Below are 13554 nucleotides of genomic sequence, written 5' to 3'. Positions count from 1 at the left end.
TATTACACATGGGGTTCATAGAAACATTAAAGACTTTTTGTGTGACTCAAGTATCCAATTTTACTATATTTTGCCCCAAAGTAACATTTTAAATCAATCCTATTTCATTATTAAAGTAACATGTCATAATCTTGGAAAAATATGTGTCTAGCTCATAAGATGCAGTCATAAATGCATGCTTATTAAAGGAGCCAAATATATAGTTTTATGGTGTTAGGAATCTGTTGCTATAATTTCCCTCAATCTGCCTCATCTAACAGATAAAGTAATACTATTACAGCTTATCATTAGATAAGTGCTTACTACATTCCAGATGCTCCCCTTAAGACCTACGTATATAGATGCTGAGTTTTTCCAGGGACTCTGTGGAGTAATACTGCCGTTGATGTCATAGTGCAGACTGGGCAACTGAGAGCAAGGGAGATGAGCTCACTTACTAAAGCCATGTTCTGCTTTCATGGAAATGTCTTTCCACCGGCTGTCACCTGTTTTCAGTGACCTTTATTAAGCGTTCATTTTTCTTCCTTAGTCACTCTGAACTTGCTCTTTCCCTCAACTTGAGAATGTGCTTCTGATTGCAACACTGGCCTGAGACCCAGGAGAAGTCACAGGAGAGATATTGGCTAAGCTTAGGAGAAGTCATAGCAGAGACACAACCACCACATTTGTTATTGGCACAAAACTATTTTTTGAACTGTCTTTTAAATTATTTTTCCTTTACTTAAAATTACCAGATTTTTTTTCCAGAATTTTGTGCCAGACTCATGATGCCAAATAAGAAGGGAAAGAAGTGGTAAGAGCTCAGTGTTAGCTGAGGAAATGACGGTCAGAGCTTGGGTTTACCAGCAGCCTGCCCTGTTTGAGTGCAGCTCTTTGCAACTTTAACACATTTCTTAATTTCCTGGTGTCTCAGTTACCTCAGCTATTAAAAGGTGGGAATCATAATGCTTATATCTTAGAGTTGAAGATTGGGTATGTGCAACACAACATATGTAAAGTATGTATGTATATTGCAAAGAAACTTTATATAATGAATTACTCTTTAAATTTCATATTCTTTTCAAGTTAATTTATGTAATGGTAGGGAAAAATACCTCTAAGATTTTGAATATTAGGATTTAGAGGAGGATCACTGATACCAAGAGTCAAGCAAAGAGCAAATGATGACGATGGGAAAATGAATGGAAATTTGAGGTCAAGTTCTGATTTTAGGACCTACCACTGAAGAGAGAGGGAGGAGGGAGGAAGAGAAGAAGAAAGGAAAGAGAGAAGGCTAGAGAGAAAAACAAAGGAAGGAAAGGAGAGAAGGATGGAGAAGGAATAAGAGGAGGGGGAAGGAATAACGGAGGAAGGAAAGAAACTAAAAGAGTGTGAAGGATTTTATGAGAATTTTATTTTCTGTAAGTTCATATCACACACTTATCCTGATAGAAAACCATATCTGTATTTTACTAACAAATTCTTAAAGTTAAAACAAGCAAACTAAAAACCTCAATTAAGTCATTTAATAGGAAGATACTTAAAACATAGGAGCAAGTAGTAATAATAACATAGAGAAGGGCTGCTAATATAAAGGTTATGAGACAGTGTTTTAGAATATCTGTCCATCTTGAGAATTAGCTAATGACTCAAAACTAATAATCACATTATACACTAACATGCACTTACCTGCAACATGTAATGGAGGATGATCTCCAAATGCCTGAACCTCCAGCAAAACTGCAGAATCTTAAACCCTTCCTAGATGATTTTATGTGGTTGACTGACTTTTGGTTGCATTATTATTACATTGGAAATTAAATTCCTCTATTCATGAACTCGGAAACCTGGTATTACAGAGGCACATACCTTATTAGAATTTAGAGAAAATGATACCAGGCAGTGGCATACTGGAATCTTTTCATGTGCTGTAGTTTTCCCTTTAGAAAGTAATAAAACTCTTCAAGTGTCATTTTGCCTCCACCTATAACCTTCTAAAAAGCTTTTCCATTTAAAACAGATTTTGAGAATTGTGCTTTGAGATACATGCATAGACTTTGTGAAAATGTCTGAGTTGCCAACTGGAAAAAAAAGTAATGCTCATCCATGGAAAATTCCATACAGAATATGAGAGATATTTTGAAAGGGAGTCAGTTTGGGGCAATAGCAGTGTCGGTTTGGAGAGACAGAGAGCCGGGGATAAATTACTGTAAGTTAAACAGAATCTGAGAATTTTCTCACAGTTTGGTATAAGTGACTAATCAAATAGGGCTTCAGGAGAAGGTCTAGTCAGGATATTCAGATCCCCATCACTCATGTAAAGATAAGCCTGTGCTTGTAGTCCTGACATACCCAGACAGTCTAGCCAACTAGCCTGCTTCAGTTAAAGTTTTCTTGAAAGCAGTGCTGAGAGCAATTAAAGAAGTTACCTGGCCCCAACATCTATTAGCATACAAGATCATATACATCTACATACATACATGCACACACATAAACATATACACACATACCTAAAAGGCTACTAGTTGTGTTTATTAAACTAGAAATTGATATTCTACTATAGAGGACTACTGTAGTAGCTAAACAGTAGAGTGCTCGCCTAACACGCACAAGTTTATGGGTTCGATTACCAGCACCATTGAAAACATTAAATTTATTTTAGCCATTAATATTAAGGGTTTTGTTGCTTAAATAACTTCAGACATAAGTTGTTTGGACACACACACCAGCCTGAACTAACATGATAAATATTCAGTGTTACTTGCTTGCATACACAAATTTTTCACAAAAGAAAATTGAGTTTAAGGGCACACATATGACAGACCTAACAACTGGAATCTTCTCTCAGCCTCTACAGACGACAGTGCAGCTGAGAAGAAAGGAGGAAGCCTTCACGCAGGCCTCATTGTTGGAATCCTGATCCTGATCCTCATTATAGCGGCAGCCATTCTGGTGACAGTATATATGTATCACCACCCAACATCAGCCGCCAGCATCTTCTTCATTGAGGTGAGTACCAGATTCAGCCATGCAAGCCTTGCTGGTGGATGGGCTGTGTGAACTAGCAAACACCACCTGGATTTAATGTTTGGCACATGATTTGTCAGTGTCAGGTTGGCTGATGTCACATGCATTGCACCCACTCACGTCTGCACTGATAGATTACTTTCAGATGATGAGGTCAGACCTCTTATCTCTGAAGCTCTTAAACAAACAAACCATCTTCCCTTTAGAGACCTAAGGGAAAATAAAAACCACACTTTCCAGTCCTCTCATACCAAATATGTTAACCAGCTGTTCTCCTGCTCTGGGGAAAATCCAGCCTATCCTGGAAACAGGAGGACTCAAATAAATTGATAAATAAATATTGAAAATTGGCTGTGTATACAACACAATAAAGTAGGTCTGTTCTCAAAATGCTTGTAAAATACAGAGAAAATACAACTTCCACTGCAAAATGATAGATATAAAATTGAGCTACAATGTGATACTACCATTGCGTATAACATGTATTTATTCATTTCTACATAAATGTGCACCCATATATCCACAGTAAGATTGATTGGATGCTATTCTGTCCTATACAGAATTTAGGCTTAACTCCAATGCCAGAAGAAACATGGAGTATGTACAAAGGTCATGGCCAAACATGGGGGTCTAGAAGGGTCCAGGGGAGCCTCAAAACCACTAGTTACAATCAGTCCCTCGTAGCTGCACCTTTCGTGGTAGCATCTTACAGGAGGATTCCTCTTCGAACAGTGGACAATACTGAAGTGCCAGAAGGACACAGAGATCCTTCTTTGCAGATTTTCAGACATGTGAGAGTTGAATTTGAATTCACTGCACAATATGTGGGAAAACAGTCTGGAATCTAATTCTCTTGTCGAGTGAGAAATTATAATGCTTTTACAATAACAGGATGAGAATTACCATTGGCGCCTATAATAGGGATGGCTGAGTGTAGATCAATTAGATAATTGTGTCAAAGTCCCAAATGGCTCTCTTTTATCTATAGAATAAAGTGTGGTCTCCTTATGTGGCTATTCAAAGCATTTGAGATCCATATTTTACCCATTGTGTCCATCTCTCTGCTATGGCTCTCCAGCCCGGAGTGGGAATTACCATATTTTATTCTTATCTTCTCCAGATACACCCTAAATGTCCCAAACCCTATCCCCCCCCAAAAAAAAACATTCATTCTGTTTCTTCCATCAACATATCTATCTCCTTCCACCTTGGTTCTTATCTTTGGGTGTCCAGCAGCCCTCAGTGACATGCACCATGTAATGTTTCTTCATGCATCTCTGTGACAGAACATGTGGACTTGATTCTTCTCTCACTCCTGTCTTTCTTTGACATTTATCTTTCTGGTTTGTATTAGCACTCAATCTGTGTGTGATTATTATACCCTACAAGACTCATAAATTCCTTAAAATCTAAGTTAAGTAACTGAAGTCTTTTTCAAAGAACAGGCATGTTATCAATATTTCCTAAAATAAAAAAAATAAAAAAAATGTGTAGTAAATATCCATGGACATTTCAAAGTTAGAGTGAAATTTCATTTAAGGTGGACTCCAGACATGGTATCCTCATTTCACCCCATAGTTATTGGGCATGCATCAGGCCTTTTGTTTACTTGGAAAGCTGTTAAGTTGCTTTAGTATGTCTGATTTTCCTAGAAGAATGTGGGCCTCTTACCCGAGGTTCTGAATACATTCCTTAAAGAGCTGACAAGTGATAAGCTGCAAGTCTCAGATGACCAGCCCGGCATCAGGCCACCACAGCCTGAAGCCAACACGTGTTTGGATCTTTGTACACTGCAGTTTAGTTTCTGATGTTGTAAAAAAGCAGATGCCGTGAAGCAACTGATGCTGAGGGCGTTAGCAGCATGTTTCACAGTGTCACTGCAATGGATGTGGTTGAAGCTCACTCATGGCCACGACCGCACCTGTATGATGGCAAAATGAGACACTAAAACCCAAGAGAAGATTTTTTTTTTAAATTTGTCTATTTAAATTAGTCTCCTTGGTTAATATCCTGAGACTATAATCCTAATTGTGTATGCAGTGTTCTATAGTCACACATTTATAAACTAATAGGGCTATGGGGAATATTTTTTTATTAAATTTTTTTTAATTAAAAATTTCCACCTCCTCCCCGTCTCCCTTTTCCCTCCCCCTCCCCCCACTCCCCACACCCACTCCCCTCCCCTTCCCTCTCCAGTCCAAAGAGCTGTCAGGGTTCTCTGCCCTGTGGGCAGTCCAAGGTCCTCCCCGCTCCATCCAGGTCTAGGAAGGTGAGCATCCAAACCAGCTGGGCTCCCACAAAGCCAGTACATGCAGTAGGATCAAAACCCAGTGCCATTGTCCTTGACTTCTCAGCAGCCCTCATTGTCCACCATATTCAGTGAGTCCAGTTTAATCCCATGCATTTTCAGTCCCAGTCCAGCTGGCCTTGGTGATCTCCTAATAGATCAGCCCCACCGTCTCAGTGGGTGGGTGCCCCCCTCGCGGTCTTGACTTCCTTGCTCATGTTCTCCCTCCTTCTGTTTCTCATTTGGACCTTGAGAGCTCAGTCCATTGCTCCAATGTGGGTCTCTGTCTCTATCTCCATCCATCACCAGATGAAGGTTCTATGGTGATATGCAAGATATTCATTATTATGGCTATAGGATCGGGCCATTTCAGGCTCTCTCTCCTCAGCTGCCCAAGGACCTAGTTGAGTACATCTCTCTGAACCCTTGGGAACCCCTCTAGAGTCAAGGCTCTTGCCAACCCTAAAATGGCTCCCTTAATTAAGATATATACTTCCCTGCTCCCATATCCATCCTTCCATTATCCCAGCCATCCCATTCCCCCAAGTTCTCCCTATCCTCCCCTTCTTACTTTTCTCTCCGGCTATGGGGAATATTATGGTCAACTTAATCCTATACCCTCATATCTAACAGAGAAAGAATGAGGCTTAAGAAGCTGGAATGACTTTTCCAACAACAAATAGCCATAGTTTCAGGAATAACTCATTTTTCCATATAAAATGGAAGACAAATCAGTCTGCTGGCTTTTTTGTTGAACTGATTGCCAGAAGCTGCTAAAACCCATTTTCTCCAAATCACCTGCTGTTCTGGTCATGCAGTTCCCAGTAACTGTTCAGTGAATGTTTGTAGCAGTATCATTATTAAAGCTAACCAGTGCTTTTTAAAACAAGCCACCCGTGATGACCACACAACATGGAACATACAGACCTGTGATTCTGAAAATGTTTAATTATTCATTAGATTGTTATTTTTGCATCTGTGATTGAATATAGTGATGCTGCTTATATTACATTTCATGTTTTATTTTAAAATGCTGTCTCTTTATAAAAAAAATGTTGATGGCCTTTGCCATCTTTAAAGTGATAATACTTGCAGAAAATTAGGACAGTGGGAAGACAAAAAAAGAAAACCATTTATAATAGCAGGATACAGAAATAATGTCTATAATATTTTAATCTTTTTGGAAGTCTTCGTTATATAACTTAATATTTAACCACTTAATGACATTGTTACTTTACTGCAATGTAAATTGATACTCAGGCTTAATGCCATCTTTCTATTTTATTATTGCCTCTTTGGAGAGCTATCAACTATTCCTTTTAAAAGCTACTCAGTAGCTATCTATATATGGATTGAGTTATGCACCAAAAAGACACAGAAAGCAGAAGAAGCTAATACAGACCTAGAAATAAAAAAAAATCAAAATAGCTTCATTTCATGATTTAAGATATCATGTACTAACATGTAGATACTGTAGATACTGAAACTCATGACCATAAACGTAGTGGCCTAAAGCAGTACAGAAATTATCTCACAGAGCAGAAGGTCAGAACTTCAAAGTTAGCCTCACCACATCAAGGAACTGTCAGAGTTGCGTCATCCTAATTCTCCAGGGATAATCTTCTGTCGGCTACTTTTAACTTCTAGAGTCTGTCTGTTTTCCTTGGCTCCTGGCCTCTCTTTCTATCATTCCATGGTCTGTTTCAACCATCACAGCTAATTCTGACCTTGTTGCCTCCTTTAAAGCCCTTGGTGATTCCATTTGACCCACTTGACTAGAACAACCTTTCCATCCCATGATGTGCAGTGTCCCTTGGGCCATACAAAGAAGGTAACTCTGATGGGATTTCCAGTTTACAACACGGAACTGGATCGATAGTTTTTAGGGACCATTAGTCTGTCAACCAGAGATTTCATTAAATAAGTTTCACATTATCAATTAAACTGTGACAAATTGTTGTCACTGATTATAGTAAAATAGATTTATTTTTAATAATTTATTCAAAGTTCAATGATGTCCAAAGTATCACTTAATGTATATTGTTAATGTTTATTGTATAATGAAACCTCAATTTCAGTAAATAGTTTACTTCCTGTATCACAGACTAAATGTAGTGACTGGGTGCATGAGTCAAAACTCACACAACTAATCTTTAGAACTCCTCTCCCCACACCCACTCTTATCATTCCTTTCTTTTGTAATTCGCCCTTTCATGAGCATACATGATGAGGGAATAGATTGCTCCCCCATTCCCTCGATTAGTCCTAATGAAGGACTGTAGTCTAGGGTGATATTCATAAGGAAACTAAGGCACGAACCTTAAATAATTTACTTAGCATCTCTCATTCACTCTGTGAGAGAGTGAGAATTTGAGTGCAGATGCTCCAACTTCAGAAGTCAAACCTTTAACGACTGGGCGACACTGCTTACTGCCCCTCTCTGCTAACAGTTTTTCTTTATTGGCTGTAAGTAAAAGTATAGTTGATGCGTATGTTAAGACATACACTATGTCCATACAAGAGATTCCTCAAAGTAGAGTAATCAAAAAGAATTCAACAGTTTAAAGAATTAATTAATCATGTCAAAACCATTGCCCAAATGTGTGTCTATTTATGTGGTTTTTGTTTTTGTTATTTTTCCAATTTGAGTAATGATAACAAGGGCTTAGCCTGTTATCTATGTGTTTTATTTTTGCAGAAAATATGTACCAGCCTTTATACAATCTGTGGGCACAAACATACATCATTACATGATGTTTACTTGGAATTAGTTTTTAAACTTCTTGTTTGTAGGAAGGAAATGAGGTGATAAAGCAAGCCGTCATTCCATAAACTGTGGTCAGACAAGCAAATCCATGGGCTTACATCTTTGTCTTCACACACAGGAACCCCATCCTTCTATTCAGCCTGGAGCATAGACGCTTTCTCATTAACGTCTCACCTACAATCCTCCCTCACCCTCTGCAGATTTGAGACTGAGCATTTTCTTTGAGTTTTATACTGGTTAGCTTATACTTTGAGTATCTATCTGTCTGGCTTTACTGTTATTTTCTAAAATATTTTGATTTTGATCAAAATCTGTCATATCTACATGTGCTTTAACATCATTTTTTATTTATTTTTATTTATTATTATTTTTTATTTTTATTGAAAAAAATTTCCGCCTCCTCCCCGCCTTCATTATCCCTCCCTCCACTTTTCTCCCCCTCCCCCCACTCCTCTCACACTCCCTCTCCAGTCCAAAGAGCAGTCAGGGTTGCCTTCCCTGTGGCAGTCCAAGGTCCTCCCCCCTCCATCCAGGTCTAGGAAGGTGAGCATCCAAACAGACTAGGCTCCCACAAAGCCAGTACATGCAGTACGATCAAAACCCAGTGCCATTGTCCATGGCTTCTCATCAGCCCTCATTGTCCGCCATGTTCAGAGAGTCCGGTTTTATCCCATGCTTTTTCGGACTCAGTTCAACTGGCCTTGGAGAGCTCCCAAAAGATCAGCCCCACTGTCTCAGTAGGTGGGTGCACCCCTCATGGTCCTGACTTCCTTGTTCATGCTCTCCCTCTTTCTGCTCCTCATTTGGACCTTGGGAGCTCAGTCCGCTGCTCCAATGTGGGTCTCTGTCTCTATCTCCATCCATTGCCAGATGAAGGTTCTATGGTGATATGCAAGATATTCATCAGTATGGCTATAGGGTAGCGCCATTTCATGTTCCCTCTCCTCAGCTGCCCAAGGAACTAGCTAGGGACCTCTCCCTGGACACCTGGGAACCCCTCTAGGGTCAAGTCTCTTGACAACCCTAAAATGGCTCCCTTAATTAAGATATATACTTCCCTGCCCCCATATCCACTCTTCATTTATCCCAACAATCCCATTCCTCCAAGCTCTCCCCATCGTCCTCTTCTCAGTTTTCTCCCCCTATTTCCTCCTACCCCCATCCCACCCCACCCCCAAGTTCTCAATTTTTGCCCAGCAATCTTGTCTACTTCCCATATCCAGGAAGATAACTATATGTTTTTCTTTGGGTTCACCTTCTTATTTAGCTTCTCTAGGATCACAAATTAAAGGCTCAATGTCCTTTATTTATGGCTAGAAACCAATTATGAGTGAGTACATCCCATGTTCCTCTTTTTGGGTCTGGGATACCTCACTCAGGATAGTGTTTTCTATTTCCATCCATTTGCATGCAAAATTCAAGATGTCATTTTTTTTTACCACTGAGTAGTACTCTAATATGTATATATTCCACACTTTCATCATCCATTCTTCCATTGAAGGACATCTAGATTGTTTCCAGGATCTGGCTGTTACAAATAATGCTGCTATGAACATAGTTGAACAAATGCTTTTGTGATATGATAGAGCATCTCTTGGGTATATTCCCAAGAGTGGTATTGCTGGGTCCTGGGGTAGGTTGATCCCGAATTTCCTGAGAATCCACCACACTGATTTCCAAAGTGGTTGGACAAGTTTGCATTCCCACCAGCAATGGATGAGTGTACCCCTTACTCCACAACCTCTCCAGCAAAGGCTATCATTGGTGTTTTTGATTTTAGTCATTCTGACAGGTGTAAGATGATATCTCAAAGTTGTTTTGATTTGCATTTCCCTAATCGCTAAGGAGGTTGAGCATGACCTTAAGTGTCTTTTGGCCATTTGAACTTTTTCTGTTGAGAATTCTCTGTTCAGATCAGTGCCCCATTTTTCAATTGGGTTAATTAGCATTTTAGAGTCCAGTTTTTTGAGCTCTTTATATATTTTGTATATCAGACCTTTGTCTGTTGCGAGGTTGGTGAAGATCTTCTCCCAGTCAGTAGGTTGCCTTTTTATCTTAGTGACAGTGTCCTTTGTTTTACAGAAGCTTCTCAGTTTCAGGAGGTCCCATTTATTCAATGTTGCCCTTAATGTCTATGCCCCTGGGGTTATACATAGGAAGTAATCTCTTATGACCATATGTTGTAGAGTACTTCCCACTTTCTCTTCTATCAGGTTCAGTGTGTTCAGACTGATGTTGAAATCTTTAATCCATTTGGACTTGAGTTTTGTGCATGGTGATAGATATGGATCTATTTTCATTCTTCTACAGGTTGACATCCAGTTATGCCAGCACCATTTGTTGAAGATGCTTTCCTTCTTCCATTGTATACGTTTAGCTCCTTTATCAAAAATCAGGTGTTCATAGGATTGTAGGTTTCCGGGTCTTCTATTCGATTCCATTGGTTGACTTCTCTGTTTTTATGCCAATACCAATCTGTTTTCAATACTGTGGCTCTGTAATAGAGTTTGAAGTCAGGAATGGTAATGCCTCCAGAAGTTCCTTTATTGTATAAGATTGTTTTGGCTATCCTGGGTTTTTTGTTTTTCCATATAAAGTTGATTATTGTCCTCTCAAGATCTGTGAAGAATTTTGATGGGACCTTGATGGGGATTGCATTGAATCTCTAGATTGCCTTTGGTAGAATTGCCATTTTTACTATGTTGACCCTCCCAATCCATGAGCAAGGGAGATCCTTCCATTTTCTGGTATCCTCTTCAATTTCTTACTTCAAAGACTTAAAGTTCTTGTCAAATAGATCTTTCACTTCCTTGGTTAGAGTTACCCCAAGATATTTTATGCTATTTGTGGCTATCATGAAAGGTGATGCTTCTCTGATTTCCCTCTCTGCTTCCTTATCCTTTGTATATAGTAGGGCAACAGATTTTTTTGGAGTTGATCTTGTATCTTGCCACATTACTAAAGGTGTTTATCAGCTGTAGGAGTTCTTTGGTGGAGTTTTTGGGGTCACTTAAGTACATTATCATATCATCTGCAAATAACAAAAGTTTAACTTCTTCCTTTCCAATTTGGTTCCCCTTGATCCCCTTATGTTGTTTTATTGCTATTTCTAGAACTTCAAGCACTATATTGAAGAGGTATGGTGAAAGTGAACAGCCTTGTCGTGTTCCTGATTTTTGTGGGATGGCTTTGAGTTTCTCTCCATTTAATTTGATGTTAGCTGTCGGCTTGCTGTAAATAGCTTTTATTATATTTAGGTATGACCCTTGTATCCCTAATATCTCTAAGACCTTTATTATAAAGGGATGTTGAATTTTGTCAAATGCTTTTTCAGCATCTAATGAAATGATCATATGGATTTTTTCTTTCAGTTTATTTATATGATGGATTACATTGATAGATTTTCATACATTGAACCAGCCCAGCATCTCTGGGATGAAGCTTACTTGATGATAATGGATAATTTTTTTAATGTGTTCTTGAATTCAGTTTGCCAGTATGTTATTGAGAATTTTTGCGTTGATGTTCATGAGTGAGATTGGCCTGTAATTCTCTTTCTTGGTTGGGTCTTTGTGTGGTTTTGGTAACAGGGTAACTGTAGCTTCATAAAAGGAATTTGGCAATGACTCTTCTGTTTCTATAGTGTGAAATACATTAAGGAGTATAGGTTTTAGCCCTTCTTGGAAGTTCTGGTAGAATTCTGCATTGAAACCATCTGGTCCTGGGTTTTTTTGGTAGGGAGGTTTTTGATAACAGCTTCTAATTCTTTGCGACTAACAGGTCTATTTAGATCATTCACCAGGTCCTGGTTTAACTTTGGTATATGGTACTTATCTAAAAAAAATGTCCATTTCTTTTACATTTTCCAATTTTGTGGCATACAGGCTTTTGTAGTAAGATCTAATGATTCTCTGAATTTCCTCTGTGTCTGTGGTTATGTCCCCCTTTTCATTTCATTTATTTATTTATTTCTTAAAGATTTCTGCCTCTTCCCCATCACCACCTCCCATTTCCCTCCCCCGATCAAGTCCCCCTCCCTTGTCAGCCCAAAGAGCAATCAGGGTTCCCTGCCCTGTGGGAAGTCCAAGGACCACCCACCTCCATCCAGGTCTAGTAAGGTGAGCATCCAAACTGCCTAGGCTCCCACAAAGCCAGTACATGCAGTGGGATCAAAAACCCATTGCCATTGTTCTTGAGTTCTCAGTAGTCCTCATTGTCCACTATGTTCAGCGAGTCCGGTTTTGTCCCACCTGGCCTTGGTGAGTTCCCGATTGAACATCCCCATTGTCTCAGTGTGTGGGTGCACCCCTCGCGGTCCTTCTCATTTCTGATCCTATTGAGTGTTCTCTCTCTTCTGTTTGATTAGTTTGGATAGGGGTTTATCAATCTTGTTGATTTTCTCCAAGAACCAGCTTTTTGTTTCATTGATTCTTTGGATAGTTTTCTGTGTTTCTTTTTTGTTGATTTCAGCCCTCAGTTTGATTATTTCCAGTTTTCTACTCCTCCTATGTGAGTCTGCTTCTTTTTTTCTGGAGCTTTCAGGTGGGCTGTTAAGTCTCCAATGTGTTCTTAAATGCGTGCTTTCTCCATTTTCTTTAAGTGGGCACTTAGTGCTATGAACTTTCCTCTTAGCACTGCTTTCATAGTGTCCCATAGATTTGAGTATGTTGTGTCTTTATTTTCATTGAATTCAAGGAAGACTTTAATTTCTTTCTTAATTTCTCCTTGACTCAGGTGTGGTTCAGTAGTTGACTGTTCAGTTTCCATGAGTTTGTAGGCGTTCTGGGGGTAGTATTGTTGTTGAATTCTAACTTTCGTCCATGGTGATCCGATAAGACACAGGTGGTTACTAATATTTTTTTGTAACTGTGGAAGTTTGCTTTGTTACCGAGTATGTGGTCAATTTTTGAGAAGGTCCCATGAGCTGCAGAGAAGAAGATATGTTCTTTCCTATTTGGGTGGAATGTTCTATAGATGTCTGTTTAGTCCATTTGACTCATTACCTCCATTAATTCTCTTATTTCTCTGTTAACGTTTCTGTCTGATTGACCTGTCCATTGGTGATAGAGGAGTGCTGAAGTCTCCTACTATTAGTGTGTGTGGTTTAATGACTGCCTTGAGTTCTAGTAATGTTTCTTTTACATAAGTGGGTGCTTTTATATTAGGGGCATAGATATTCAAGATTGAGACTCCATCCTTATGAATTCTTCCTGTTATGCACATAAAATATCCCTCTCCATCTCTTCTGATTGATTTTAGTTTGAGTCATCTTTGTTAGAAATTAGTATGTCCACACCCGCTTGTTTCTTAGGTCCATTTGCTTGATAAACCTTTTCCCAGCCCTTTATTCTAAGTAGATATCTGTCTTTGTGGTTGAGGTGTGTTTCTTGTAAACAGCAGAATGTTGTATCCTGTTTTCGTATCCAATCTCTTAGCCTGTGTCTTTTTATAGGTGAGTTGAGTCCATTGATATTAAGTGATATTAATGACCAGT

The 13554-nt window shown here is 39.1% G+C and overlaps 1 protein-coding gene across 1 annotated transcript in view; it reads left to right on the top strand.

Annotated features, from left to right (window-relative positions):
* The window catches only part of Plxdc2 (plexin domain containing 2), a 412732-nt gene that overhangs the window by 372679 nt on the left and 26499 nt on the right, over window positions 1–13554 (top strand). Inside the window, exon 13 of the mRNA XM_057786950.1 lies at window positions 2828–2988. Coding sequence (XP_057642933.1) covers window positions 2828–2988 — 161 coding nt within the window. The remainder of the gene's footprint in view (window positions 1–2827; window positions 2989–13554) is intronic.

The sequence above is a fragment of the Chionomys nivalis genome, chromosome 13, assembly GCF_950005125.1.
Source record: "Chionomys nivalis chromosome 13, mChiNiv1.1, whole genome shotgun sequence".
Taxonomy (NCBI): Eukaryota; Metazoa; Chordata; class Mammalia; order Rodentia; family Cricetidae; genus Chionomys; species Chionomys nivalis.
The sequence above is the reverse complement of the archived record's forward strand: the minus strand, read 5'-3'. Positions and strand labels throughout refer to the sequence as shown.